The 27,678-nt window shown below is 41.5% G+C and overlaps 1 protein-coding gene across 1 annotated transcript in view; it reads right to left on the reverse strand.

The window, feature by feature from the left end:
* The window catches only part of SORCS3 (sortilin related VPS10 domain containing receptor 3), a 280,734-nt gene that overhangs the window by 74,510 nt on the left and 178,546 nt on the right, over positions 1–27,678 (reverse strand). Inside the window, 2 exon segments of the mRNA XM_032116124.1 lie at positions 7,782–7,900; positions 14,579–14,643. Coding sequence (XP_031972015.1) covers positions 7,782–7,900; positions 14,579–14,643 — 184 coding nt within the window.

Consider the following 27,678-nt stretch of genomic DNA (forward strand, 5'->3'; position numbering starts at 1 on the left):
TTAGAGCATCTCATCCATCACAGAAAATTTGCTATGACAAAGGAGCATTTATTATACTGGCCCAGTCCTTGTTCACCTCCCTCTCCCCTCAGAGCAAAGGTGACACAGCTAAAGGACAGAGTAATCCTGAGTGAAAGTATTGCATTTGTTTTAAAAGCAGCTCCTGCCGAAAATGTGCCACAGTTACACCAAAACACAAGCCACATCAGAGCTGCAGATGCACATTACCCACACAGAAACCAACTTGAGAAGAGCATAATTGTACACATTAAATCTCTCTTTGATTTCAGAGGAAACATATGAGTTTGCCAAGGCAATACTTTACATCTTCAGCTGATCAATCAGACAACGTGAGGGGAGGGGAGAGAGTGATAAAAGAAAGTACAGCACAAAAAGCCCTAGAAAGGAAATCAATAAAAAATAAATAAATAAATAAAGGAAAATGTTAATAGGGTTTTTTATCAAGAGATGTTTAGGCTCAAGTTCCGAATGTGATATTTGGCACAGAAAAGACAAAACTGTGCTAGAAATGGATGAAAAGCACCCAGCAGTGAATAGGAAAGTAGCTAACTACTTATTGCCTGTCTTGCTTTAAGAAGAGCTTTTAACTAGCATGTAGGATGCACTTTCTTTCATCTCTATGGATTAATTTCCTCCACTGGAGTGCTGTCCAGCATTTTAAATAGGAGGGAGAGGAGATCAGCTGTAGCAGGCATTATTCACCAGTAAAACAGGTGTAATCGTGTTCATCATTTAAACGTCTTCATCCTATTAGTTTCATAATAAGCTTTTAATGATTCCTTCAATAAAAGACTCACAGACCAACCCCTACAAGCTGGAGAGTGCTCCATTGTCCCGCCAAACCGTTTTCTCTACCATCGATCGCAAAGATAAAAATCAATCGTAGCTAAGCAGGGTGAAGTTAAAAATAAATTGCATGGATTGATTTCTGTTAAGACCTTTGGCTCCCAGTTAATGGAGGAAAAAATGGAGGAAAGAAATTTATATTTGAACATGGTGTATTTAGTTTCTATGAAAATAAAGAGAAGGCTCTACACTGGGAAATAAATGTTTAAGTTCTCCCCTCTATCCTGTTTCACTGCCGAAAAGTCTCATGTTAATAAAAAAAAATTAAATAAAAACCCCTTTATTCCTGGGGAAATTTAGCACTTATTCTTATTTAAGTTTTTAAATTGATAACTTGATAACTGAGGTCAGGATTCCCTATGAATTAGCATAAGCTCAGCTGTGGCTGTTGGTTGAAGTCTTCTCACCTGATAAATGACTTCAATTCAGCAAATATGCTCATTTAGCCTATCCTTAAATACTCAATAAACTTGAAACATACACTCATGTCCTACTAAACATAAGCACTTCCAAGTGTTCCTAAACAATCATAGTTACAACCAGTAATATTATTAAACTACTTCTCTGAGCTGAGCTTAAATATAGATAGCTTCTAGGACCAGGAAATTTTTTCCCCCTCTATAACACCCCAAAGAGAAATGTCCCCCTCACCTGGATTCTAACGTTATAAATAATTTTTTTTTTTTTTTTACTGAGGCTAGGGGAAAAAAAATGTTATCATAACTATATCCATCCTGATAAAACCAGAATTTGATTCAGATATAAAGAAAGTCTGTAAGTGCCATTTTGCATTAAATTACTTCAGCTGAAATTTTTGTACATACTCTGATGAGACATCAGGCATCCAAAAAAGGAAATATTATCCATAGGTTTTGTAAGAAGTTATCAGTGATTGTGGGTGAATACTGACATCTGCACATGTTTTAAGGAGACTTTTCTGATGTAAAAGAAGATTGAATTGGTTCAACAGATTTTGGCAGAAGTGTTTGCTCCTGTGAGCCAGAGGAGTTATTCAGATGTGCACTGTTAAGACTCCCACTCAGCTGCACCACACAACAACCTCTGGAGAAATTCTGTGTTTTTTCTTTCTCACTCAAGCCAGTGAACAGGCTGAGGTGCTGCCCTGCTGTGCAACTCCCTGAATTAGGCAGAAATCTTCTAAGTTCAGAATTACTTCAGAAGGTGAAGAAGAGCCAGATAGAAGACCAGTATCAAAGAAGAGGATTTTGACTTAAACTTTTCACTTTCCACATGTAATTCCTACAGTTCCTACAAGAACTGCAGCTGCTTCTACACTGCTGCATGAGCAAGATGTGAGTAACCACATCTCTTGCTCTAAATGGCAATACCACAGACCCCATCACATTCAGGAGGATTTTAAACCACAGCCAAGACCCTCTCTCTCTTCCCAGCTGCCCTCACACTCCTTTCTAGCTTCATCACATCAACCTCAAAACAAAGGGCCACCAAGAGAGCAACTTAGCTTTTTGAACATGGAACCTTCGTATGTCCCAGGACAACCTGAAGGAATATGGAGTCAAGAGGAAGATGTGCAGTTCCCAGGAGACTGAATCACAAATGAAATGGCAAAGAAAGAAGACAAGAAAGGTTCCCAGGAGAAGTAGCAGCAGGGGCCAGGTGAGAGACAAGACACTCTTGTGTTTCAGCCTGCAGCTAAACACCTTGATAAATTATGCCATAGCATGGAAAGGGGAAGTGGTACCCATGTTCCCACTCTTTAAAGGCCTTGGAAAATGATAAGGTACTGCCTCTCAGCATGCCTTTCTGGTTAATGGTGCAAAGCACTCCCCATTTAAAGTGGAAATGGACCAGGATCTAAAGCCAAAGGCCAATCCTTTTCAAACAAAGTTTACAGGGATCGTTCCTTGTCCTTATGAGACCATCAGTCAAAGAGAAATCAGACAGGGCGCATCTCCAAAGGCATTTGTTTGGCCTGCATCACACCCAAACCAGGTATCAGCTGCTAAATCTGAGGAGTCTTCTGTACCCAGTAGCATTGTCACTGGTATGGAAAGTACTGAAAGTCTGAGCTACAATTCGGATCAACTTCAGCTGCTCTCTGCTGGGATAGCAGAGTCTGCAGCATCCTGGAAAAAAATAAAGACATAAAAACAACCAAGACAGGTATTGATCACCCATCCACACATCTCTGCACTGACTTACAGCCAGCTCAAATCAAAAAGGCCAACGTAACCCTGAGGGTCTCCAAATGCTGACAGAGACAGAAGCATAAGAGAGGAATACGGACAGTGATAACTGCATGCTGGACTAGACTGGTATGATCTCTGGGGGGAAAGCCACCCACCTAAGGGTTTACACAACACAGCAAGATTTATAGGGGGAGGGAAATATGAGACCCACATCTACAGCTGGGGAAAAAAAAGAAAGAACAATTTTCAGAGACCAAATCCTTCCTCAAGTCCCTTAGGATCTTGTGAGTATGCCCAAAATCTTATCTGTCCCTTTCCTAACTCTATCAGTTCCTACTCATAAAAAACAGTGCGTCTCCCTGTAAACTTTGTCCCACTGATGTCCTTAGGTCACCAGCACTATAACAGTAGTAGTGCCAGCAGGCTTCATGTCACACATTCTGAAGAGTTTCATCACTGTTTGTCCCTCTCCTGATACCTAGGCTTCTGTGTGAAAACAGTCCTCACACAGGTCTGCACTGGGAATGTCATCCCTCTCCAACAGTGGCCAGGCTCATCCAGGGTGGGACTCTGGCCACCCAGAAAAACCACGGAGCCATTGCACCCGAGATGCTTGCACATAACCTTTGGGCAACCAGCAACAGCTACTTTAACTTGGCAATACTTAGCTGTCTATGGCACCTACAGGTCTGCCCACAAGAATGCTGCTCTCTGCAAAAAGCACTGTCCCAGAGCAAAGCTGATTCCCAGCAAATGCACGAATTCATACCCCCAGGACTTCTCAGACCACCACAAACAAGCAATAGTGTACTGGGACTTATGTGGCCCAGACTCTCCTCACTGCCTGCAGTAAGTGGTGACATTTGCTCGTGCTTTCCTGCATTTTTAGTGGGAAATTTTGATCTGTTGACAAGGAAACATACACGAATTATTCCTCCTCTTCTCTTTAAAAAACCAAGTAGCATTGACATTATTTTTTTACTTAAAGGAAAATAAAAAAGGTGTTCTCCAAACAATGCTGTCTCAGTCAAAATAGAATTTCCTGAAAAATAGTCACCATTTTAATTAAAGCCTATTTAATTTTCAACACTTTTCAGCAACCTGAGCAATTCCATTAGAAATAATGATACAAGACCTGCTTGAAAAATACCTTTCCCAGAATTCCCTCTGTAATTTATTTTTTAACATATTAATTCTCCAAAGTATCAGTACTCTATACTCAGACATAAACCAAAAGACTATCCCTGATCCCTGTGTCTTATAATGTAGGCTCTGCACATGAAAATACTGTAGCATTTCAGGTAATTGTCAGGAACCAAATCTTCTAGGCAGTTGCAGGTTATGTCTGCACCTGAGTTTGGAAAGTGATACTGAATGAGTACTCACTAGAGCACAGTTATGTAATTGAACACCACTGACACAGATATTAAATGGCAAATTTATCATCAAATTAGCTCCTTTTTGTATATAGTAAATAAGTCCAGATATGTTCCAAGGTTTTATCACAAATAAACGACCTTTTTTGCAAGTTATATGAATTTTAAGTATTAATCATGAAAGAAGATGATGATATTGACTCCTGGTTACACCAGAGCATACTGTGAACTGAATGAAAACTTACACATGCAAGAGAGGGTAAGATTTCCTCTTAAAGTATCAATTTATGCAGGATTATCCAATCCAATCTTAGTGGCATGCTAGGCATCCTTAAATAACTATTGATCAATCGAACAGAAAGTCAGTCAATAAATTCAGAGTGATGTCCTACCGTTTTATTCATTAGAATTCTTCCTACTCTCTCTTAGTAACTATTTCTTTCTTCCTTCCACATTACCTTTTACATCTTTCCTCATGGGCTATGTTATTTATCTCTTTTGCCTGGTAACCAGTGCCAGTCTTTTAAAACTCTCTTCAACAGAGAAGAAATTTTCAAGCATAAGATAATTCTCATTTTCTTTCTTCGTACTGTAATTCTGCAAGATCCTTTCAGAAGTGCTGCACAACAGGAATCATTGATTTATAATGGCATTATCATATCTTCTGTGTTCTTCTTTCCCCTAACCATTATGGATCACCGTATCACGTTTGCTTCGAGTGCACAGTTACACAGGTTAATGTTTCCCAGCAATCTTACACTACAGGCCTGTCCATCAACTTGGTTAAAATGGATAGTCACTAGTAAATAACTGTATGCAGATAATCTGAAACATCGATAGCAATAGCTGGAGTTCATCCTCCCTAACTTTAGCTGTCACAAAATTCGGGGTCTTCACTAAGCTCTACTTTGGTTCCTTCTAATATTAAAGAGAAAGGCATATTCAAAGAGAAACCTATCTCATGCTGAAATAGGTGAAATAGGAGATAAATTGACCCTGAAAGTTTTGATCTCTCCACTCACTTTAGAGGAGCACTGACTACCGATTTAGACTAAAAAACTAAAAAATCTGCTGGTTTAATGACAAAAGTTAAAAGAAACAAGTTCCTCTCTCCACTCCAAGACATTAATTCTGATTTGTTCCAGAACAGACATATCAGAACTCATGCACCAACCCTTTATGCAGCTATTAAACCTCACCAGGTTCTTAACATTTAATTTGATATTTATTTATTCATTTCTGTCTAATATTTAAAAATCTGAAGACCTGGCTCCCACACTTCTGTCCAAGATTATCCAGACTGAACAATACGTGCGAGACACTGCAAACAGTCAGACACATCCCATAATAGGCAGCAACATCACAAGGTTTGTGAGACTAATAACATCCAGGACATATCAGCACTCCTACATATGTACCAAGCTAACACTCTGCATAGTCCATTGACCATGTGCTGGACACGGTGGATTTAGCACACCTTCAGCTCAGAGTGTGCTGTGAATCTGAAGTGCCTGTGTGTCACTCCAGCACTGCATGGACTCAATCCCTGCCCAGCGTCTGCAGCCACTTACAACTGGCTGCTGGACAGGCAGAAACCCTGCCAGTGTGATACAAAAAGCAGGGAAAGGGAGAGACAGCCTGGGAATGGAGAGTCTCCTGCCCAAAGCAGAAGCAACGTTCTGTGTGTATATTTAACAGCTTTTTGAAGCGTGGGGATGTGATTTTCAAGTCAAACACCCATTAAGCTATAATAAAACCTTGTTAAGAATAGTCAAGGCACTTGAGTATTACATATACATACACGCATGTGTTTGTACACATACACACACTTTTTTTTAACTTGAAGCATTTAGCAGCTAATAGCCTGAGCTGCTCACTGCTGATTTGAGGCAGAGGAACACACGCATCAGGCCCATGTCGTTGCTGTGAGATCAAGATTCTAAACAGAGTGGCCTTGTTTTAACACAAGTGAGAGCTGCAGAGTCAGAAATGTCTGTAAGGCCTCATGCTTAAAGAACTGGATGTTCCACAACACCTTTAGCCACAGACATAAACCACCACATTAAGAGAGTCTCTCTAAAATACCCCTTGGAGAACAGAGCATTTATCGATCAGAAAGCTGTTGCCTTTAGTCAAATCATGACTTACTAAGTTGCAAAAACTGCATTCACAGTGTTTTCTAGCAGTGGGTGTCCCCCATGCCAAAGGAAGCAGTAGCAGGCTGGGTTTCATGGGGGATTCAGGGGAGCTGTAGCTCCCATGGCAGTAGGTCATCTCCAGAGCAGCAGACTTCCCCACTCTCAGAATTCTGCCAATGTTACTCAAATGCATGCAGTTTTCATACTCCCACATGTATGTCCTCCCAGGCCATAGGGATCCAGTCCTCCAACTAATCCCAGCACAGAATTATCAGTCTTCCCATTTATAAGAAAGTTTTACAATAAACAGAGCAAGACTTTCTCATAATTCGGATACAGTCAAGAAAAATGCTCCCTAAAGGGAATAAAATAGGAACTTACTGTGACCCAGTCTCACTCAAAAAGGGAAGTGTGTGTCTTTTTTGTACCACCTGAATCCAATCCTCATCTCATTTTGTTCCCCCTGCTTCAGCACTGGTGACAAGCAGTTAACATCACCATGTCTGTAATCTCTGTGTCTCCTGAGCTTCCCACGATCTGGAATCACCACAGCCTGGCTCTCAGTTTTTAACCAAATGGCACATCTTCAGGAAGTGTTCTTCCAGACTGTACTATTCATTCTCAGTCTTCCACAGACACAAAATTTTGAGAGATGGCCCTGTTCCATCCAGCCCATGTATTCTCAAAAAATCTCAAAAACATGTAGTTTCTCATTCGATTTCTGTCACTTTCTCCTCATCTCCAAAATCATCACCAACTGACAAATTTACAGCCATCTTTCACTTTGAAGTTGCCCTGTAACATCTTTTCTCAATCTTTCTGCTCTTTTACCTCCTACTGCAAATTTTGGTTCACTCTGTTAGCATTACTTGACTGTCAAATCAGCATAAACCTTTCCAGTTGTTAAAACAATCATTCACACCCTTCCTTTGTTCTTCTCTGTTCTGCCCAACTCATTTTTAGCTCCTTTGTATTTTACAAGTAGCCACACAGTTGTGAAATCCATGGACCCTTAATGAACAAACTTTAAAAATATGTAAAATTCAAGACATGTGATGAGCAGAGAGATCAAGTGCTTTGTGTCAGACTGCAGAGCCAACGGGATGGACTCCCAGCTCTTATGAACTGTGGTTCCATGTGCTTATCCTAAGACTATGCCTCCTCCCTTGCACAGAAAAAATTCCTTGTGCAGGCAGAATTCATGTCCCTGTTGTACAAAGGCAACGTACCTGGATGAAGATGTATTCATCCTGCACAACAAGGGAGCTGACATCAATGGAGCGCGAGAAGGGCCCACTCCTTTTGGTCTCGGAGCACTCCTGGATCCGACAGGTCAAATAGTGGGTGTCTGCAATGGGAGAACATGGACACATGAGTTCCCAGGTAGGAGCCACTTGGCTGTAAACACCATCAGCAGCTCAAAAGAAGTTCTCATCTCCAACTAGGCAGATGTTATTTCATGATCTGCCTCCAGCCTTTGACACTGTAACTGCTCTCTGAAGTTAGGAATTCATCACACTTCGACACTTTGCCATTCCCTTCCCTATTGTGCAGACATCCCTCAGGAGACTGAAGCTCAAACCATAAATGAAGGGTACCAACCATAAGTGCATCAGAAAGCTGATGATGAAACCATATAGAGCAGAAGAAGCCACCCAGGTAGAAATTACCAACTCCAATACCCTTCCAGAAATCATATCCCAGTCTTCCCTCTGAAACATCCTAGCCTTGTTGACTGATTTTAACTGTGGTAGTAAAACACAAAAAAAAGCAAAAAAGCCCAAACCAACACTATTATTTAACTTATTTTGCTGTGAAAATGACAAGCATCTCCCAAAATTAAATCTTTATAGCCAGCATAGGCTAGGAATGAAAATGCCATGGACATGAAATAGCTGAAGAGTCCCAACAGCAGTTACATGCACTGCAAGAAGCATCAAATGCTTCTGTCTAGAGAGAAGATGAGAAGAGCATCACACTAATGAGATCTTGTCAGGCCTTGGTGTTGCTTGAGAGGAGGAACAGGACTGGGAGAAGAACATGAAGACAACAGAAGGAAAAGGCACACATACAGAAACTTAGAATAAGAGAGACGTGCTCACTTCCAGCAAGTTGAGAGGGGTTATAGGGGGTTAAGCATTATTTCACTCAGGCTAAGAAAGGGCCTCATGAAACAGAACAATGAAGGTACTGTGTTTCTGGATGTGTGGAATCTAAATATGCCATCTCTGCTTTTCAACTGCTCTTCTGAAAACTGTAAATCAGGGAGAAAATGAAAATACTACTAGGATGACAGCTGGAGTGATAAAAAGGGTCATATCTTTTGCAGTGTGGCACTTCTACAGGCTTCCCAGATTCAAATGCTTCTTTGCTTTTCTACAAAGGGTGAGGACAGACCATCAATGAAGTAAACAGCAAGTTAATAAGGGCTGGGGTGAGCCTGGTGCAGTGATTTTAGATCACAACAGAACCTTCTAACATGGATCTTGTCAAATTGAGCCCAAAATGATAAAAGAGAAGTTTAAAAAGACAGTCACTATCCCAGAAAAGCTGCTTACAGGATTCTCCATCCCAAAAGAATCTGCCTTGTCCTTAGTCTGTGTCCTTCCAGTGACAGCAAAATGTGGGGCAGCGGAAAGCTCTGGAGGGGCACAATTGAAATCCTCCAAGATTCAGCCAGCTGCCTTCCCAGATGCTAAAACAAGATTCACAGACTGGTAGTTTCCTCTTTTATAGTCTTGTCTCACCAACACTCTTAAAAATGCAAAAAGAATGCAAGTCAGAGGCATTAATAATTAGACTAATAATTTCTAAAATATTTTGTCTAAAAACATCACAAACTACAACCAAGCTTTAATCTGATAAAGGTCCATGCCCAACCACCCAGTGACTGAAGGCCCCTGTTTGAAGGCTGCAGACCTGGTTCTGGGTTGATGCTCCAGGGATTCCAGGTTAATAAGGGCTACCTGGCTGAGTCAGAGCAGTCGCACAGGTCTGGTGCAGTAATGAAATCACAGTCCCACTGAGGATGCTAAAGCGGCAGAAAATGTTGCTGGTGCCAGCTCAGAGTGGTGATTAAAGTGCATGGTGAAAAACACCTGACCTGGAGACAGTGCCAAATAACCAGAGTATTGGAGCTGTGCTTTCTCCCAGAATAAAATACCACCAGCAGCAGCAGAGAGGTCAGACTTTCAGCTGGCATAAATTAAAGTTCTTCATCAATTGATATACACACACTTGGCCCAGAGCTGCTATTTAGCTCCTCAGTGTGGAACCTAGGACAACCTTGCAGTGGATAAAAGCAACTCCTCAGAAAACAAGATGGTCTTAAGTGCTGCCATGCTATCCAAAGAGATCAACAGCAGTGACTTGCTCTTTGAGGTAGCTCTAAAATTAGGCAGAACAAGGAGGAGAGGTCAGGAGTTGTATTTTTAGAAGCTCATTCCCTCTAGTACGTTCTCCCACACAGTCGCCTGGATATTCTTATCCTTCCAAAAAGGGAATAATTTGCTGCTGCTGAGTGACAGAATGGGAAGAGGAATAAAAACCTGTCACAAATAAACGCAGATAAATCACAAGTGTTGACATGACAACGAGCTTCCTGCCTATCAGGAAATGTGTCATTTTGAGTGTCTTACACCAGCAATCAAATATACTCAAAGAATGGCACCTGATTAATATTCACAAGGAGATGGTGGTAGAGAAGGGGGGGTAGCTCACTACCCATTTTCCATTTAGTCTCTTATTTATTTGTTTTCATATATTTTAAAATACAAACCTATTAAAAAAAAAAACAGACACAAATAAAATATCTTTAAACCTGTCTGCTTTAGGATACCAGATAAAGTTAAGTCTTGCTTTTTTCCCACTTCCCCAAAGAAAATAAAAAATAATTCCCTTTAAAATACGTTAAAAAAATCCAGTAAAAAATGCAGCAGCACCCAGTTCAGTTCCCACTTGTGTGCAACTCAAAGTGAGAAACAATCTCAAGTCCCTGCTCAAGCTCCTTAAAGGGTGCCATTCACAGGGCACATCTTCTCAACATAGAAAGTACAGGGTCTCTCAACAAAAGTCTCAATTTAAGAGAGAAGAGACCATCCTAACTTCCAAGCTAATATCTCCCTCTCCTCCAAAATGAGGTAATTTTGCACCCCCCTTTTGCACAGCCACAAGGTAAAAGGACATCCACCTAGAGAGGCAGGTGACATGAGACTAAGCCATGCCTCCAAAGCCTTGCATACCTATCACTGAGAGGTGTATTTCTTAAGGGAGGTTGTTTCTATCTGGGGATTCCTTCCAATTTATGTATTGTCCTATACAACACCAGAATTAAAGGGTGTTTTGGTTTTCAGGGTTTTTTTCGCCAGTGGATTTTTTGTTACTTTTGGGATTTTTATTATATGCCACTGCAAAAGGAGTTGAGAAGAGCTCCCTACTTTCCAGACAGCATTAAAAACTTCTCATGCTTCTAACCAACATCCAGCCACTTTCTCAGCTCATCTGTGAATGTGGCAATATGGACATCGAGCAGCCTGGAGGGCTTGCTGTAGCTCAAATCCCAGCATCCATGCCTCCGCACAAACCCTCCCCACCTGACTTAGGATTAGGGAATGGCTTTCACAGATGTGCAGCCATTTTCCAGTTGAGGAGCTTGAACCGCCTCCTCATTGCTATTTAACACAGTCTTCCATCTTGAGATTCTGGAATGTATTTTTACCCTTTTTGAAGTGACAAAAAGGAAACAATTTCTTGAAACTGGAAGGGACAAACTAGTGAGATAAGCCGAGCTACCAAGTCTCATCTATTCCTGCCAGCCATGCCAGCTTTGGCAGGAAGCAGGAGCACAAGAGGCTCTCCCCAGAGACGTGGGTCCCTGAAGGGAGGCAGTGAGACAGTCAAACCTGTTGTGTCACTGTGCTGAAGGCTGCAAAGGGCCAACCTGTGAGCAGGTCACTGTGAGTTACAGAGACACAGGACCGCAATTCCTGCTCCTTCCTTAATAAGGCAGCTGAAAGCGGGGATGGCTGGCCAGCTCGGCTAACAGGGAGAAGGGCAGCTGATGGAAACAAGTTGCATTGGCAGATTGGCTCAGCTTAAATCAGGTCCTGGTCTCAGGCAAGATTTAAAATCATAAAATCGTGAAGGTTTCCATGGGAGGGAGAAAAAACTCACTGGCCTCAATAATTTTTCCCCCAAAGAAAAAGACATGTAGACTCTCCAGGAATTAGTTACACTGTTTTATCTTTCTGGTTAGCTTTTTTCCCCCTCTTTTTCCTGTAATTCAAATCCTGTTTATTGCACCGTATCTGTGAGCGGGGCAAAGATTAGCTCACCGAACATCAGAAAGTTCAATATATCCTTCCCAGGAATGCTGGTGGGTGCTTGTGTCAGTGTGTTCATAATAGTTCCCTTGCATCCAGCCCTGTCCTTGCTGCTGCCTATTACACCCTGGCAGAAGGCACAATGCCCAAGGCTCCTACATATTTTTATAATACAAAAATGCAAGCCTCGATTATTATTCTGCTACAATGACTCTGCCAAGATGTCGAAAAAATGTGAAAAACTTCATCTGCTACAAAAGATGGGAACAGCTTGAGATCAGATAGGCACTAGAATTATCAGCATCTTGCAGTATTTAAGGAGACTAGACATGGGGCAGATGGGTTTTTCAGAGACACAACCATTTCTAATGACTGGACAGACAAAACCATGTGGCAAGATGTCTTGAAGGACAGACACCACGGAGGTGAACAGGACTTCCAGCTCCCAGATCCATAAGCTTATTGATAGCCCTGACTCATTTATGGATGAATGAGACTCCAGCATGCCCCACCACCTGCTCCCAGCTCCAGAGCATGTAAAAAAAAAAAAAAAAAAATTAAATCATCAAATTCAGGAGTCTAATCCTAATACCATTTCCTTTCCTTCCCCTCCCTTCCCCACCGCTTTTTCTCTTTACTTTTTTTTTTTTTTTTAATGAAATGCATGGAGGAAAACAGAAGAAGTGGAAACAAAAATGCCCAATCTAGAAGAATAATGTATTTTTCAAGTAGCCAGTGACATTGAAGGCATGGATTCTTCTCCCTGAATTGAACTACGCAATGGGAATACTTAAATCCATGTCTGTTAATGCATCAAATAAGTGACTGGGCCACCAGACTGACCTAAAAGAGGCATTAGAGAAGCCTTTCCTTCCTTCTGCATAATACTGAGGAAAACTTCTATCAGAAACTTTCTGATCGAGAGGAAGTAACTGTGGGGCCCTGTTTTCCAGCAGGTGTAAGTGCCTCAGCCATTTCACTGAGCACATAAAGGCCCAATTTGGTTACAGAACTAACTGGGAGAAAAGTTCAGCACCCCATTCCTGAGCACCCAGAGCTGTACAGTAGTGCTCTGGGGAGGCTGTCATTGCTCTGTAACACAAACTAAGATTCTTTTAAGCTTTAAAACCTCTAATTGGAGCAACACTGTTCTTTTGTGCTGTGCTGGGCTGGGAGAGGAGTCATTTGGTACACTCCAGCAAGGCCAGCACAGCCCAGCTGGTCTGGGATGGTGCCTGCAATGGGGCTGTTTTGCTGACACCACCAGCCAAGCCTGACTTTCAGTGGAACCCTCAACACCATTAGCTGCCAATTTCAAAATGCTGAATTTATACATTAAACAAGAATGAAGAGCAAACCCCTGAGCAAACAAGACCTGAAGGAAGAGAGCTGTCTGTAAGCTGGAGATACATCTTTCAAACATTTACATCCTTGACATATCCAATATTCAAATAGCTGGGTGAGCAAGTTTAAACTTAGTTTGAAAACAGACTCCATCAGCAGTTTGTTTGCTTGCTTACTTGTTTTTTTTTTATTTGTTTTTGACCACTTCTCCCATCATACCTGTGACAGTACACACAGCAGCAAAGGCACTGAAGATGCCTCCCTACCTTGTCCACCCACCTGTCGGCCTGTTTCGCTTTTTCCACATATTCGACAAACAGCTGTCACCCCTGAGCTTTTATTGCCTGATATTTATTCAGCTGCCATCACTAAATAGCTGTGGGAGGCCAATGAGTGATATTAGAAATCCACCACCTCAGAGAAGCCAACTTGATAGACAGGAGTTTGTTCACACATCTGGCCTACGCAGTGCTTGACTAAAACAGAGAAAAGTTTTCAACCAACAAAATGAGGCTTTTTCCCCCCAGAAATCCCCTAACTCTTCAATCCTGTGCTGGTTTTCTACACTGACCCTGCACCAAAAACGGACACTTGTCCCACTGCTCCCATTTCCTCACACTGGAGTAAAGTTCCACACCAGAAGCAGATGCATTGCTATGCTGCAGTTCCTGTAAGAAATATCTAGAACACTTTGGAGAGAGTAAGTCAACTTACATCTAATACCATTGTCTTTGCTGGAGATTAACTACATAGGAATCCATTCCACTGCAAATGTGACTAGATTCATTTCAGTGAGGAGTTAAGAATTTTTTTTCCTATTTCCTGCTTTAGATCCAGGCACCTTTTCAAGGCCCATAATGTTTTATTATGGAACACCTATTCATACATTATGAATATAGCAAAACTAAAAAATACTTTCAGTACAAAACAAAGGGGCATAGGGACATTCTGGCCAGAGAATAAGTCTGACTCCAGGTAATTTCTCAAATTCCCAGGTACCACCCAGCTGTTTTGAGCACCTCTGGAAGTGCACAGAGGTTCCATGGCACAGTGCTGGTAGCCCAGCTCTTTACAGGTGATATAAACTACATGATACTGGAACAGCTAAATAGGGAACAGAACAGATGTCTCCTTAGCCCAACAGATTGTGCTTCTGTCCACCCTCTCCACAGACACAAGCACTGCAGCCCATGACTTTCCCCTACAGTCTCAGGATAAGAGCATCACATCAAACCCCATGACCCACATCTCCCCTACCAATTAAAATGTAAATGGGGAGGTAAAATGGGTAAAGTGAATTCTCATTCCCACTCCATTCTTGGCTCAAAGCCCAGTTTTTAGCATTGGCTGCAGGCACTCACGTCCATCAGCTGTCCGGGCTTCCATGTGCACAAGGTCAGGTTCTTTATCCAAACCAGCCACTGACCTGGGAGGACAGAGAGAGAGAGAAAGAGAAAGAAGACAGCCAGTTAGCTGAAAGGCTGCGATCAGACAGAGATGGTGAGGGAAAGCAAAACCAGTTCAAACCTACCTTGGGACACCTGGTATGTAGGTCCCCATCTTGTAACATCTCATCTCCCTTGTGTTTCTACACAGACCACACTCAGGGGCCCTACACCAACCTTCCCAGGCACAGGAGAGTGATCCTGTCTGTCCCCTGTCTACAAGATCAAGACTACCATGACCGGCCCTGTGGTGGCAAAGAGAGCTGGTCCCAAGACCCAGTAAAATCAGAGTTCTGTTTTAATGCTGAAGGAAAACCAAGGGCACAGCAGCCTCACGCCTTCAGAAAGCAAATTAAAAGGAGGTTTTATTTGGCTGATTAGAGACACGAAAGACTAAGTTTCCTAACTTGTCCCTGATTTGCTGGGCAGTCTTACCGTTGTTTACCTCCATTTCTCCATCTTCAAAAGAAAAACAGTGAAGTACATATGGTGAATTTCTGATTTGAAAAAGGTGAGAAAGCATTCATTATTCACACCATGACCCCATGCCATCCATGGTCCTTGATAATTATGAAACAAGGCACGAGGAGTTTCTTTAATCTCACTAGCTGAAACTCAAGCACCCCAAGCCCAATCTTCCTGTGCATTGTTATTTACTCCCTAAAAATGTTTTTCAAAGCACATTAAAAAGATACCTTTCCTCCTGGAAGAGGGAAAGTCAAGCCCAGAAGAGAAATGTTATTATTAGTGTCCTGGATGATAAGAATCACTGAGAGATGAACATTTAGTCCTAGCAATGGCTAGCAGGGGAAAAAAAAATCCATAGATGTCCACGTGATTTATGGTGCTGCCTCTCCTGAGTTAACCACAGGGTTAGATTAAAAAGGGACAATGACAAAAATCAGTTTCTAATTTGGTGTGAGTTGAATTTGATACAGTAGATTGTAAATAATAGATTCCCTCTGAGCCAGCCAACGTTCAGAATTCCCCAACGTTCTGAAAACATTTTAATCACATTCTTTCGCTGTTTTCATCCTTGGGGCATCAACAGCAGAAACATTAAAAATAATAATAATAAAAAAAAATACAGATGCTCTGATATATTTTTGTGAATCCCACAAAAAACACAGCAACTGAAGCAACGACAAACATATAAATGTGCTGGAGTTCAGCTAAGATCAGCCAGTGCTGCACATGTCAAAACAACTACATTATGACCCACTTGTGTAGGTAACTGAAACTGGCACCGCTCGTTAACGAGGGCACCACATCGATAGCAAGTCCATTCACAACACACTGAATTGTGGCCAAAAGATAGCAACACAACAGAACAAAGCAGCACGGGCAGGGCTTTCATCATTCCACTCACAGTGAGAAACAGTCTGCTCCTTAATCGCTACCATCAGTTCCAGGGTGATCCCACAAGGAAGAAAGTGCTGTCTGTTATTAGTAAGAATGCCAGAATGAGCCTGAGTTCCTGTGATCAAGCAGTTATTGGGGTCAAATCTTCCCACTACATGGACACAGTTAAAAGTGACAGTAGGATACATAGAAATTCCTTTAAATATCAGTGAAAAACATTAAAGTGTGCTGCAGTATTAGTCCCCAACTTATATAGAAAGTAGTCTTTCTAGTCCATTGCAGAAGCTTTCTGCCTTTTTCAGATGAGTAGCACTAATTGCTGTAATTTCAGTCATTCAGCAAGCATCACCCTTGCCTATGACATGCCAATAGGGACTACAGGGATACTATCATATCTATTCATCACAACTTTATGAAACAGAGTGGTAATTTCAGCATTTTGAGGCAAAGGTTGGGAACACTTTAGGGACTTGCCCTGCAGCCCTTCCCAACAGGTTTCCTACTTAAATTCACCCTTAAATGCACTCTTCTGGCATCCATCCTTCTGGAAGCCAGACACCAGGACTTCTACTCAGAGCCATTTGGTGTGTCCTGACACCACAATGTCAGGTGGCCTTACCTGGTCCCCTGACACCCTCTGGGTCATCCCTCCCCCAGATGGAGAGGGCACTGTATCTCCCCCTGTGGCAATGGGGCAAACCTGTTCCTGGCCCAAGTAATAAGAGACAGCAGTCTGTGACAATACTATTCATTCTAAAAGGGACTGTAATTAGAAGAACCTAAGCATATCCCAACAAAATCCAGAATACTCATTACCATTGTGCATTTGCATACACAAGCTCTGTGGATCTACTCATAATGCCTATTAAGTGTGCACCAGGGAATGAGAGTAGTCTCCTGAAACATGTCATTCTAGCTTGAAGTTCCTTTCCAGTGCCATTTACTTGTTCCCTTAATTAGTTTTGACAAGCCTAATGGTTCTTTTCAGAATAACAATGATGACAAAAAAGGACTAGCACACAGCACACCCCTCGTATTCCTCTGTTCACCAAATAGTGCTCTGCAAGTCAAAAAGCTCACAAAGTGTTTTGCAACCCAAAATCAAGAGAGGCTCCTCTATCTGCAGGCAGATAACAAGCCTGAAAAGTGATGCACTGGTCATCCTTCCTTCGCTTATACCAATGACTGATTGCAAAACAGATCCCCAGTCAATGCTGTTTCTTCATGCCTCACCTCACATCTGTTCCCACTGGCAAAGAACAGAGCTTTGCTTTGCATTGCTCTGACTCTTGAATTCAGGTATTTTTAGTAAATGGTCTCTCGTCATTTGTCTGGAGGAGCTTTACATGAAGAACGCAAAAAAGCCAGCAGTGGAAAGAGCAAGATGTAAATGCAGATCCTGAAGCACAGCTGCAAAAACACACACACAGACTCTAAAGCTACTCCTTTATCCCTTTATCCTGTTGTAACTCTCCAGCCTTGAGAATTCACTACAACAACCTCTCAGGTCTGCCAATACAGGAGCAGCAAGAAAACAAGAAGAGACACATTCATAGCCTTGTATTTTCTCACACATTATCTCTCTGAAGAACATCTGGAGGATGCACTGTTCAATATTATTTAAGCAACTGAAGCTTGTTGAGAAGAGATGTCAGCATCCCGACTTACAGAACCAAGTGCAGCCCACAGAGTGGGGTGGCTGGGTAAGGCTTTCATGGTGCTCTGGCTGACAGCTCTGTTCAGAGGCTTACAAAGACAAGAGTATTTAACACTCAGGAGCCCAAGGTCCTGACCCAGGTCACACCTCAGGCTCCGTGCACAGCTCAGCTCTGTATTCTCTATGTACAGAAATGCCAGACAGCAAAATTTAAACCAAGGTTCACAAAATGCACCTGTGTGTGCTGCTGTCTTGGATGGCCATAGGGAGTAAAAAAAGGCACCCTCACTGTGAGGAATGGAGCTAAATCAACATCCTCCACCATCCCTGCTCATTAATCACCCCTCACATGAGAAAATGCTGAGAGGATGCAAGCAGTAGTGACAGGAAAGGTCAGTTTTTCCTGCTGACACATTCCCCAACTTGCTGTAAAAGCAGTTTTCAAAATGTGGAGCCTGCAGCCAGAATTGCAGCAGGCATAGGATAATTTTCCAATTAAGAATTCAAACAACCTCTGAATTCCATTAAAAGGAAGCAATTGTTACTTTTTTTCTATCTTCTGCTGCTGCTTTTCCTTTCTGTTCTCATGGTAGCTCTTGATTTTTATGAGATCTTTCCTCCCTTCAGAAGAAGACTGTGTGTTCTTTAAAGTTGAGGGATGGACATGATCCTGGGAAGATCCTTATCTCTATCCTGAGGGAAGAGCATTGTGCATGGATGCACATTTACTAGGCCACTCAGCTAATATTTCATCTCTGACTGGGAGGCAGAGCCAGTGAGAAGGGCAGGGAAAACACAATATTCTGCACTGTAACTATTCCTGAAATGTTTTCCTATAAGATGCTGTATACTTCAAAATAAAAAAATGCCAACACATGCAAAGAAATGAAAAAAAAAAAAAAGACTCTCCTGGTTACCTGCCTACTTCACACCCCAGCTCACTTTTTCTACCAACTCTAATGCCTTTCCATGGAATAAACAATTTTTGCATTTTTTTCTACCCATTTTGCAGATGCCAGCCATTTAAAGGTGAAAAGGAGCATTGAGATCTGGCTCCCCTAGCATCTTAAATCAAAACAGCTGAGCAATTCCACTTGCCTGCTGTTGATCCTTCCTCCCTAAACCATCAATTGAGAGTAAGAGATGCTCTATTGCTCTATCTCCTGGACCCATTAGTTTGGGAGGTTTGAGTGAGTATCACTGAATGTGAGCACCATTTGTTTTAGGGGTTTACAACAAAGTAAAAGCAAAAATTCAGGTCACAGGAGTCAGCCTTCCAAACTTGATCTGGAACCTGCTGGACTGAGCTTTTTGCCAGGGGTGTGTCTGGTTTCTGACCAGTCAAAGTGGCGTTCACCAGCTTTGAAAACAAAATCAAAACTTTTACAACAAACTGAGACTCCCAAGATGCTGACTTGAAAACTCATTTTTGCAGGTTAAGATGTCAGACTGAAGGCAATCGCCAGTGTGCATGTAAAGAGACAGAGGAAACAGATGGATACTACCTATCAGGATGTTGTGCAGTAAATAAGGGCTAGAAACAGCAAGGAACAAGGTACATTTATTGTGCAATAATATGCAAGGGGGGAAAAACTCATCCTCTTGCTGCAGGCAACTGCAGTTAAATTAGTGGATTAGTGGATTGGATTAGCCAATTAGTCTGCTGTAATTTTAATTCCATCCTGCTCCAGAAGTGAATAAACACTTTTGTGTGGTACCAGGCAAGCAGCGCATGGAACTAACTCACCCAAGCAACACAAGGGCCATGCCTGTATGGGCATATGGAAGCGGAAACTAATCCATTCACTTCCCACTCAACTGACCTGGAGTTTTCCACATGGCACCCTTGCTAAACGACACATACCCTTCCAGCAGGCTTCTCCTCTATCTGGTACTGCATCACATTTGTCTGGGTATCAGTAACTGCAGTTGGCTTCAGGTGGTCAAGACGATTCACGTATTAATTGGTCTAAAATCAGCTCCATCAGACATTGACTCTGGGCACGTAGCAGCCCACTGCACACAACCTGTACACAACCCTGGGCCAACCACCCACTGTAAACTACCATAGTTAAGAACTCTACAAATGTTGAACTGTTGGGGAAAGAATGTGTTTATTAAACACATAAAACACTGTATCATTCTCTGCGGCTGAGCCAGGGGAGACACTGCTGGATGTGTTAGGATGTGATGAGGTCTCTGAAGAGTTATGGGCAAAACCTCCTCGCACAGCATATTTCAAATGAAGCTAGGGAAAAAAGCTGGGCAGGAAGATACTGTAAGGAACTGTCTTAGCCAGGTCCCTGGAGCTTTCTACATCTTTTCCAGTGCTAATTTCCGTGACGCTACAGTTCTGGACATTGGCAGAAGTAATTGTTGTGAGACTTAGCTTGCAAGATAAGGGAAAAAAAATTGCCAAGTTTTTATTCTCAGCTAATTTCTTTTCAGCAAAGCCAATCCTGTTTTAAAAGGTCCCAGTGAATTTTAAGGAGGTTTTCTGCCTGGTATCTCAAAGAAAACAAAACTTAAGGTGTGCATGGCATGTGCATGTGTTTCCACATGTACATACATGCATCTGCCTACCTGCTCCTCATCCCCACTAATACCCCATGTCTAAAGCTGCACCTTCCCTGTAAACTCAGTGGATCACAGGCCCTGAACTACAAAGTTGCTACACACAGTTCTTTCATGGATACAGCAGACCAAGAATGGGAAAATCAATCCTCTCCTTGAGGGGAAAATTGACATTTAGGCTCAACCATGTCAACCACCACCAGAGAATCCATGCAAGGCAGCAGCCTCTGCTGCACACAGAAATATCTCTTTCTCTTCTCAGTACATAAAAGAAAGTGACCCCTTATATCACAGAAATTAACAGGGAATACCTTTAAAGTATATTTAGCAACAGAAAAATTGTTGTTGCCTAATATTTTTTCTTTTCCCTTTATGCTAACACCAAAACCTATGCACAAATATGTGTTCTCATCCAGTTAATAGGTCTTAGTCCTTTAAAGTCCTCTGGCATTTTTTTCCCAACCTATACCATAACCCCCAACAAATATAACTACATTTTTGTGAAATATACTCCAAAAATTGTGTGGGTAGAAGGCCAAAGATCCTTATTCACAGCCCTGTCAAGGTTTCAAAGGCCCAGCAACACAGACAGGGCATGTGTTGGCATCTTAATTTCTCAGTGGTGCCCCTGAAATAGCTCCTTATGGGGACTGAGGCTCATGCAGGCAGTGTCAGCCATGCCAAGCCAGCCCTGGTTGCTGGTTGCTCCCAGGTGCAGCCACAGTCCTGATGCTGAGGAGCTGAACATGCTGCTCCCATGCAGCTGCTGCTCCTGACTCATTGGAGTACAGCTGATCCAGGCTATGCAGGGGTACTCCTGAGGGCTTATCCTAATTGAATAAGAAGCCCTTTTTTTTTTTTGCCAAGTCCTAGCAGTACCAGCATCCGGATATGTTGGAAATAATGAAGCATCAGCTCATCAAGTTAAGATGTTACTGTCCTGAAGACATCTCAAAGCCTGAGTGCACGACACACCATCAGCTCTCTATCCCATAGGCATCCAACACCAACAGTGCTGCTTTGGAGAGGGCATTTCTAGAGAGGAGAGAAGGGATTTACCTGGGGTTTAGAGGTCTGCAGATTTTATGGTGGACAAGTTTTAAGCACATTCCAACATAAGGGTTTGATTCTGTTTTGCCTTCTACTGGAAGGGACACTTTTTTGCAGGACACTTTTAATATTCTAAATTTCAAGTCCCTTTAGGGAAAAAGAATAAAATATATTTTTGGATTTTTGCATTTTCTTAAAATTAGTTCAGTGCCTACTGTATTATAAAGAGCAGTTAATGTTTTCCCAGTGCTTGGCTACCCTCCTTTGAAAGTCATGTACATGGGGAATTGCTATAGATTATTGCTCTGCTTTTTCATGAAACATGAATCAGCCCTGTTTGGGATCACTTTAGAAAAGCAAAGTACATGCTCAAAGATCCTTCAGCTCAGCCTGGCAGTCCTGTAGCTGAAGATTTCACTGGAGTTACTTTTCTCCCTCAAAGGAAACATTTGTAAGACTTGTAATATTCCTCTGGGTTTGTTTCCTAGCAGAAGTATCTTAAACCTGACCCATTCAAGAGATGTTTTACACCAAAACAAAGATTATCAGTTCACTGTGTGTTTAATTGCCCTCATTTGTACAAACATTTTCCAATTGTAAATATGACATGCCCAAAATGCTGAAGCTCAGTGATTCAGCTATTAACAGAGGCTGAGGCAGAATAAAGTGCTTCTGAAAAGCTTCAGAGCGAGAACATCATTTAATAAATGAATGCAGCAGTAGATGGATAAAAATAAAACTTAAATTGTCCAAAGAGGGGATGCCAGTATGAAACTTGGCACAGACAAGATGTATAGGATTTGCTGATGAGCCCCACATGCCTATGAGCATTGTACATTGTATTAATTAGGGAAGAATGAGTCTCTGCATTCCTTGTTGCAGGATATTGTGAAGAATCACCCTGGGATAACATGTAACATTCTGGAAATGAATTTGTGGTTCATTTCATGCATTTTGGGGAAAAACAATATGAAAAAATAGATTTGTGTCACAAACCTTTTGTGACAGTTGTTTCTCTGCATTGCAGACACTAACCTGAAGAGAACAAATGGCTTATTTCATTCGACTTTTAGCCATCAGCCAGAAAAGAAAGAGAGAAAGAAAGGAATGAAGAAGGATAAGGAGGAGAAACACGGAGCAGAATAAAATACTCTGTTCTGGACCAGCAAGCATAAATGCATCGTGTCTCCTTGCCCCCAAAAAATCACACTCAATTAGCTGCTGAGAGTCAGATGCTCATTTGTCCCAACACCACAAGAGGAAAAGACAAAGAAGCAGGAAACAAAAGGGATTCTGGCAGCAGACAGATATGCAAAGACAGGCTCTGTCTGTAGAAACAGCAAGTCTGTGTGGCTGTGATTAGTAAAAGCAACAGTGACATGAGGTCAGCCAATCACCAAGTGTCTCGTGACAAGACAGGTTTGCATTCAAAACAGAAGCATCCTCACAGGCAGAATGGAGAGATGAGTAAAACAGACACAGTCAGTTGCAGGTCTCTGTCAGTAAAAGCGCGACACTGTAGCAGGAGAGACCAGAGAAACCACACACCTCTTGTGGGCCCTTTGCTCACACACCTCTTGTGGGCCCTTTGCTCTAAGGTAGGCAGGTGAACAAAGAATAAGGAGACAAGGCTGCCCAGGGGGCTGAGCACTAGACACACTCCCAGCTCTTCAGAACAGCAGCATCATCCCCAAAGCATTACCCTGTTCAAGTGAGAATGCTCAGGGCAGAATGCTGCAGTGGGAGTCATGTCAAGAAGCAAAGTTGTATGGTCAAGCTGTAGGTAAATCAAGAGCTTCTTTGTGAGGTTCTTAATCTGTGGTTACAGAGGAGCAATAAAAGGAAAGAGAAGTACAAAGCCAAATGAAAAGTAATACTCTGATGGTTTTTTATCCTCAAGGCAAATTCCAAAGTGCCAGCACACTGTTCAAATCTAATGATTTGTAGAAAGAAAAAAAAAGAATTCTGGAGAAACTACTGCAGATCTAGAATGGCTTTAGGGAGTCACTATTACAGATGGCCCGAAAAATCAATATTGTAATGGAACATGGCTCCTTCCCTCAAAGATTTTCAATCAAAACCTGAAAACGAAAAATACTGTGAGCAAAACCTAAGAATCCGTCTGTACCCTTTGGCCAAAAACCTGACAGAGTTTTTGGCTTGGTTTTCTTTATTTTTTTCAATAAAAAGCAGGATTTTCTCCTATATGAGAAAACCCAGATCTACTGAAATCAGCTCTAAAGTCTACAGGTATTATTTATTATCTCCTGAGTATTTGCTGGCAGACACAGGTGAGTATGTTTCTCTCTCAAACTCACCTACAGAACTCCTGATATTCCACTAAACATGGAAATGTGTCTACCTCCCATTTTTATTGCCTTCTGCCCAATGGAGAACAATTATCTGCAAGATAATTACAGAGCTATGATAACCACTGCTAAGTCTTATTCCAATTAACTCACTACAAATACGCAAGTGAAACAGCATCACTCACTGGCTTCTCGTCCTTGCTCTCTACATGATCAGCAAGACACAACTTACTGAATCAACATTATTTAAAAGAACCTGTAGTGCAGCTAATAAGATACTCCTTCCTGCCCTTACATTCTGATGTAGCTTCATGCTTACTGTGCTTAACAATAGCAAAATTAAACTCATCTCATTCTACAGAGGAGACTCAGGGGAATGCCAGGGAATGAAAGGATGGGAGTTCCATTTTCTTCTCTTGCTGAGAATGAATTCTGCCTCATATAACTGCTGATGAATTGTTGTTTTAAGAGAGTTTGTTAATTTACAACAAGCAGAAGGCATAAAAACGGACCTCCTTATCTTTAATGGATGTTACTGAGCAACACAAATGGTTCACATTTAAATTAATGCAGAAACATCTTGTCTGTTTTGCCATGATAAGACTGTTCTTTCCTTGCAGCATGGGCTCAACTTCTTCTGTTAAATAAAACAACTGGTTTTGTTCAGCTTAATGCCAGGCAAATTTCCAAAGGTTCAGCAGCTGAAATCAGTTCAGTGAAATGAACTGGAATTTACCTGGGTCCTTCCTGATTCTTCTTGAGAAAATCTCCTTGAAGAATTTTGAGGTATCTAGTTTCAAGTAAAAATGGTCCCTGACAGTGCTGATGTACTTGGTGAGGATAAATCCTGCATTAGATTGCAACTTCCTCCAATGCAAGGATGCTGCCAGCCCCAGTTGCTGTAAAGAAACAAGAGCTGTAAAGGTGCATTTATTGAAATCAAGTGGGCCATCTGGGATGAGGTCTGGGGCAAAGGGAGGATGGATCCACAAAAGATGCTCACTCCTGATGCCTGTAGGTGTTTCTCCACTGAATGAAATAGCCAGAAAATTATGTCCATAATCAGAGTATGTGAAAAGGTCATTCCTAAACTTCTGAGAACAGCAGTGATTTTAAAAGAATTCCCAAATGTTTATCTTTCAGTCATCTGAAAACAAGAGGGATTCCCTTCCACACTGAGAATTCACCCATTTTTCCAGAAACAAAGAGATTAATATGATATAGAACAGAAGCTGAAACCTAACCCAAATTCCCCACCAAAAAAAAAAAAAAAAAAAAAAAAAGTGGGAAACTATTCCTTGCTAGCCAGAATACACAAAATATGATGCTACCTCTCAGCCTGGCAGCCTGGCTTTTGATTAGCTTTGCCAAGCTATGACAGTATGGGAGATCCCCATATGCCTCAGAGGGATGCATTATTCAATATATTAATTAGAGGGCTGGCTTTCATCATTGCTTCCTACAAAGTATCACAAAGAATTACTCTGGGACTGTTCCTGACAGGCTGCAATTAATTTGTGTCTGAGTTCACGTGCATCAGGAGAGGCAGGATGAAGTCAGGCCAGGCAGACTACATGAGTCAGCAGTACAGCATTTCAGCTTCCAACACTGGCCTTTGAAACACAGTGATGGGGTTTGGAGAGCTTATTTGTCACCTTCTTGCATGAGAGGAACACAGATCCTCCCACCATGCGCTATTCAGTCAGACATGGCACTGGGATGCCATCCAGGGATCAATACAAATTGGGAGAAATATCCAACAAACTTCCTCAAAGCATTCCTGGTCTTTCTTATTAGTGGTTCATCAAGTCTGCTTCAGTCTCAGACACTTAGTCAAAGAGAGTGTGGGGGAGGTGGGGGTTATAGAATTATCCAAGGTTAGCAATGGGAGAGATAAGAGAAGAGACTGGCCCCTGGGACATAAAGAAACCTGATAGGTGAGAGACCAAAGCAAAAGGCTTTTTGATGTCTGAAAGCACTAATTGCAGAGCAACAGGTGATATTTAGTGGTAGGCATTAGATTTAAACCAAATTAACAAAAATATTTCAGCCCTTACTTTTTGAGGCCTCAAGGAAAAAAATAACTGCCAGCCACAGAACATCTAAAGACATAAATGTGGCAAACACCACAAATTGTACTAAAACCACAACAAATCCCAAATTCTAAAGCCAGATAGTATTTATGTAAGGACATCCACAGTTACATTAGTGGAGAAGGGATAATCCTTCCTCCTGCAAGATACATTGCATTTCTCAAGCAAAAGGAGGTAAGAGAGAAAAAGAAGGAGGTTAGAAAGAAAAGTCCTTCAAAGACAACTTATTCCAAAATTGCCCTTCCAGAGGATATATCCTTCATTGAAAGAACTCATTATTGCTGTGAGAGCAGCCAGGATTACAGAGGTGTATACGTATTGTGAGACTTTATCATGTGGCACCTTTCTTATGGTTCATTTATTTAGTTCACAGGTTTTAAAGGAGAAGTTAAAGTATTTAAAATTATTTCCCTTCATAATCACACAATCACACACAAGCCTTCTAGCCAAGATGTTTTTAGGATGTTTTGTTGCTTGGTTGGTTGTTTTTTTCTTGTTAAGAGCTTTTAGCCCAGGCATCCATGGGACTTAGTAAAAAAGTCAAACACTTGTTTTCCTAGGAAAGCAGGCAGTAAGGAGAGGAGCACCACACAATAGTAAAGCATCAGCTACTACTTAGAGCTTACATGGCTAGTACAAGAGACTAGTTCTAACAAATTTCCTTTGTAAGATAAAGTCATCAGTCAGTATAAACATCCACCAAACCCCCAGAGCTTTTTGGCTTTAGTCCCAGGTAAACTAGAAAATAGTCTGTAATACTTCTCCAGTACTGTACTATAGGTTTTTTTCCCACCTTCTACAGAGATGCTTTCCCAGATCCAACTATTTCTGTCAATCTCTCATAAATTTGTTCAGAAAAAGAACATGGGCTGTGCTCAGAAAGGGGAATAGTTGTCTGAACATCACACGGACCAAAGGCACTAATGGAACCCGTGGGGTCTGTTCAGTGTCTATAAAAAAGTCCTGCAGCATTTCCCAGAGACACGGAGTGAAGATTTTTCCTGTTCTTAGGGTAATTTAGGTTTTTATACTCTTAGATACCCATAAAATCTATCACAGTGTCCTTGGAAAAGCACTTACCAATCTGTAGTTGAAAACCAGGATAGGATTACGTTTAGGAAAAAAACATCACACACTTTGTTTCAGACTGCACTCTTTCCCTGCTTTAATTTTTTAAAAAATCATATATTGCAAAATGAAGCTTTATTCAAATTTTAAATTGACTTTAAAAGACCATCCAAAAACTGTCAAACATTACATGATATCCCTTTGTTAAATTTTTGAGAGAAACATTTTGATAATGTTACCATGAATTCTAAAATAACTTTCTTAACTTAAAACTTTTCAACAAAAAATAAACACTATTTCAGCCAATAAAAAAGTATCTACCTCTATATCCATGTTCCATTTATATCTCTGCCACTGAGTTACTGTGTAATCACAAGTGAGTCACCTACAGCCTAACATTTGGAAACACTAAGTATCTATAGTGCCGATGGCATTAATTGTAGGCACACAAAACGAAATAAAATCCCTAGCTTCACAGTTTCACTTTGCCCCTTTTTAACTGAAAAGGAAAATAAAATTTGGTTTATTATCACCATGGTCTTTAATTAACTAAAGTGAACTTGTAAGGAAATCTTCCAATATATGCCAAGAATTTTTGAGAAGATCTCATCTCTCCTGAATTCGTATTACAGAGCTTGAAGCTAGAGTTTGAAAATGTTGTCCTCAGCCTAGCACACTTCATGGTCATGGTGGCTTGAGTAACACATCCCAGATTTATGTTAGCTTCCCGGGCTGTTCTTGCCCACGGGGCATGGGAGGCAAGTCCCTTACCAGAGCCAAATGAGTCATTAGCCCAAGGGAGGCTCCACTAATAGGCACTGGGTACATGCTTTGGTGATGCTCGTAGGTGTAATCCATGGCTGCCAAACTGGAGTCATTCCTTTTATCCATAGCTCCATGTAT

The sequence above is a fragment of the Corvus moneduloides genome, chromosome 8, assembly GCF_009650955.1.
Source record: "Corvus moneduloides isolate bCorMon1 chromosome 8, bCorMon1.pri, whole genome shotgun sequence".
Taxonomy (NCBI): Eukaryota; Metazoa; Chordata; class Aves; order Passeriformes; family Corvidae; genus Corvus; species Corvus moneduloides.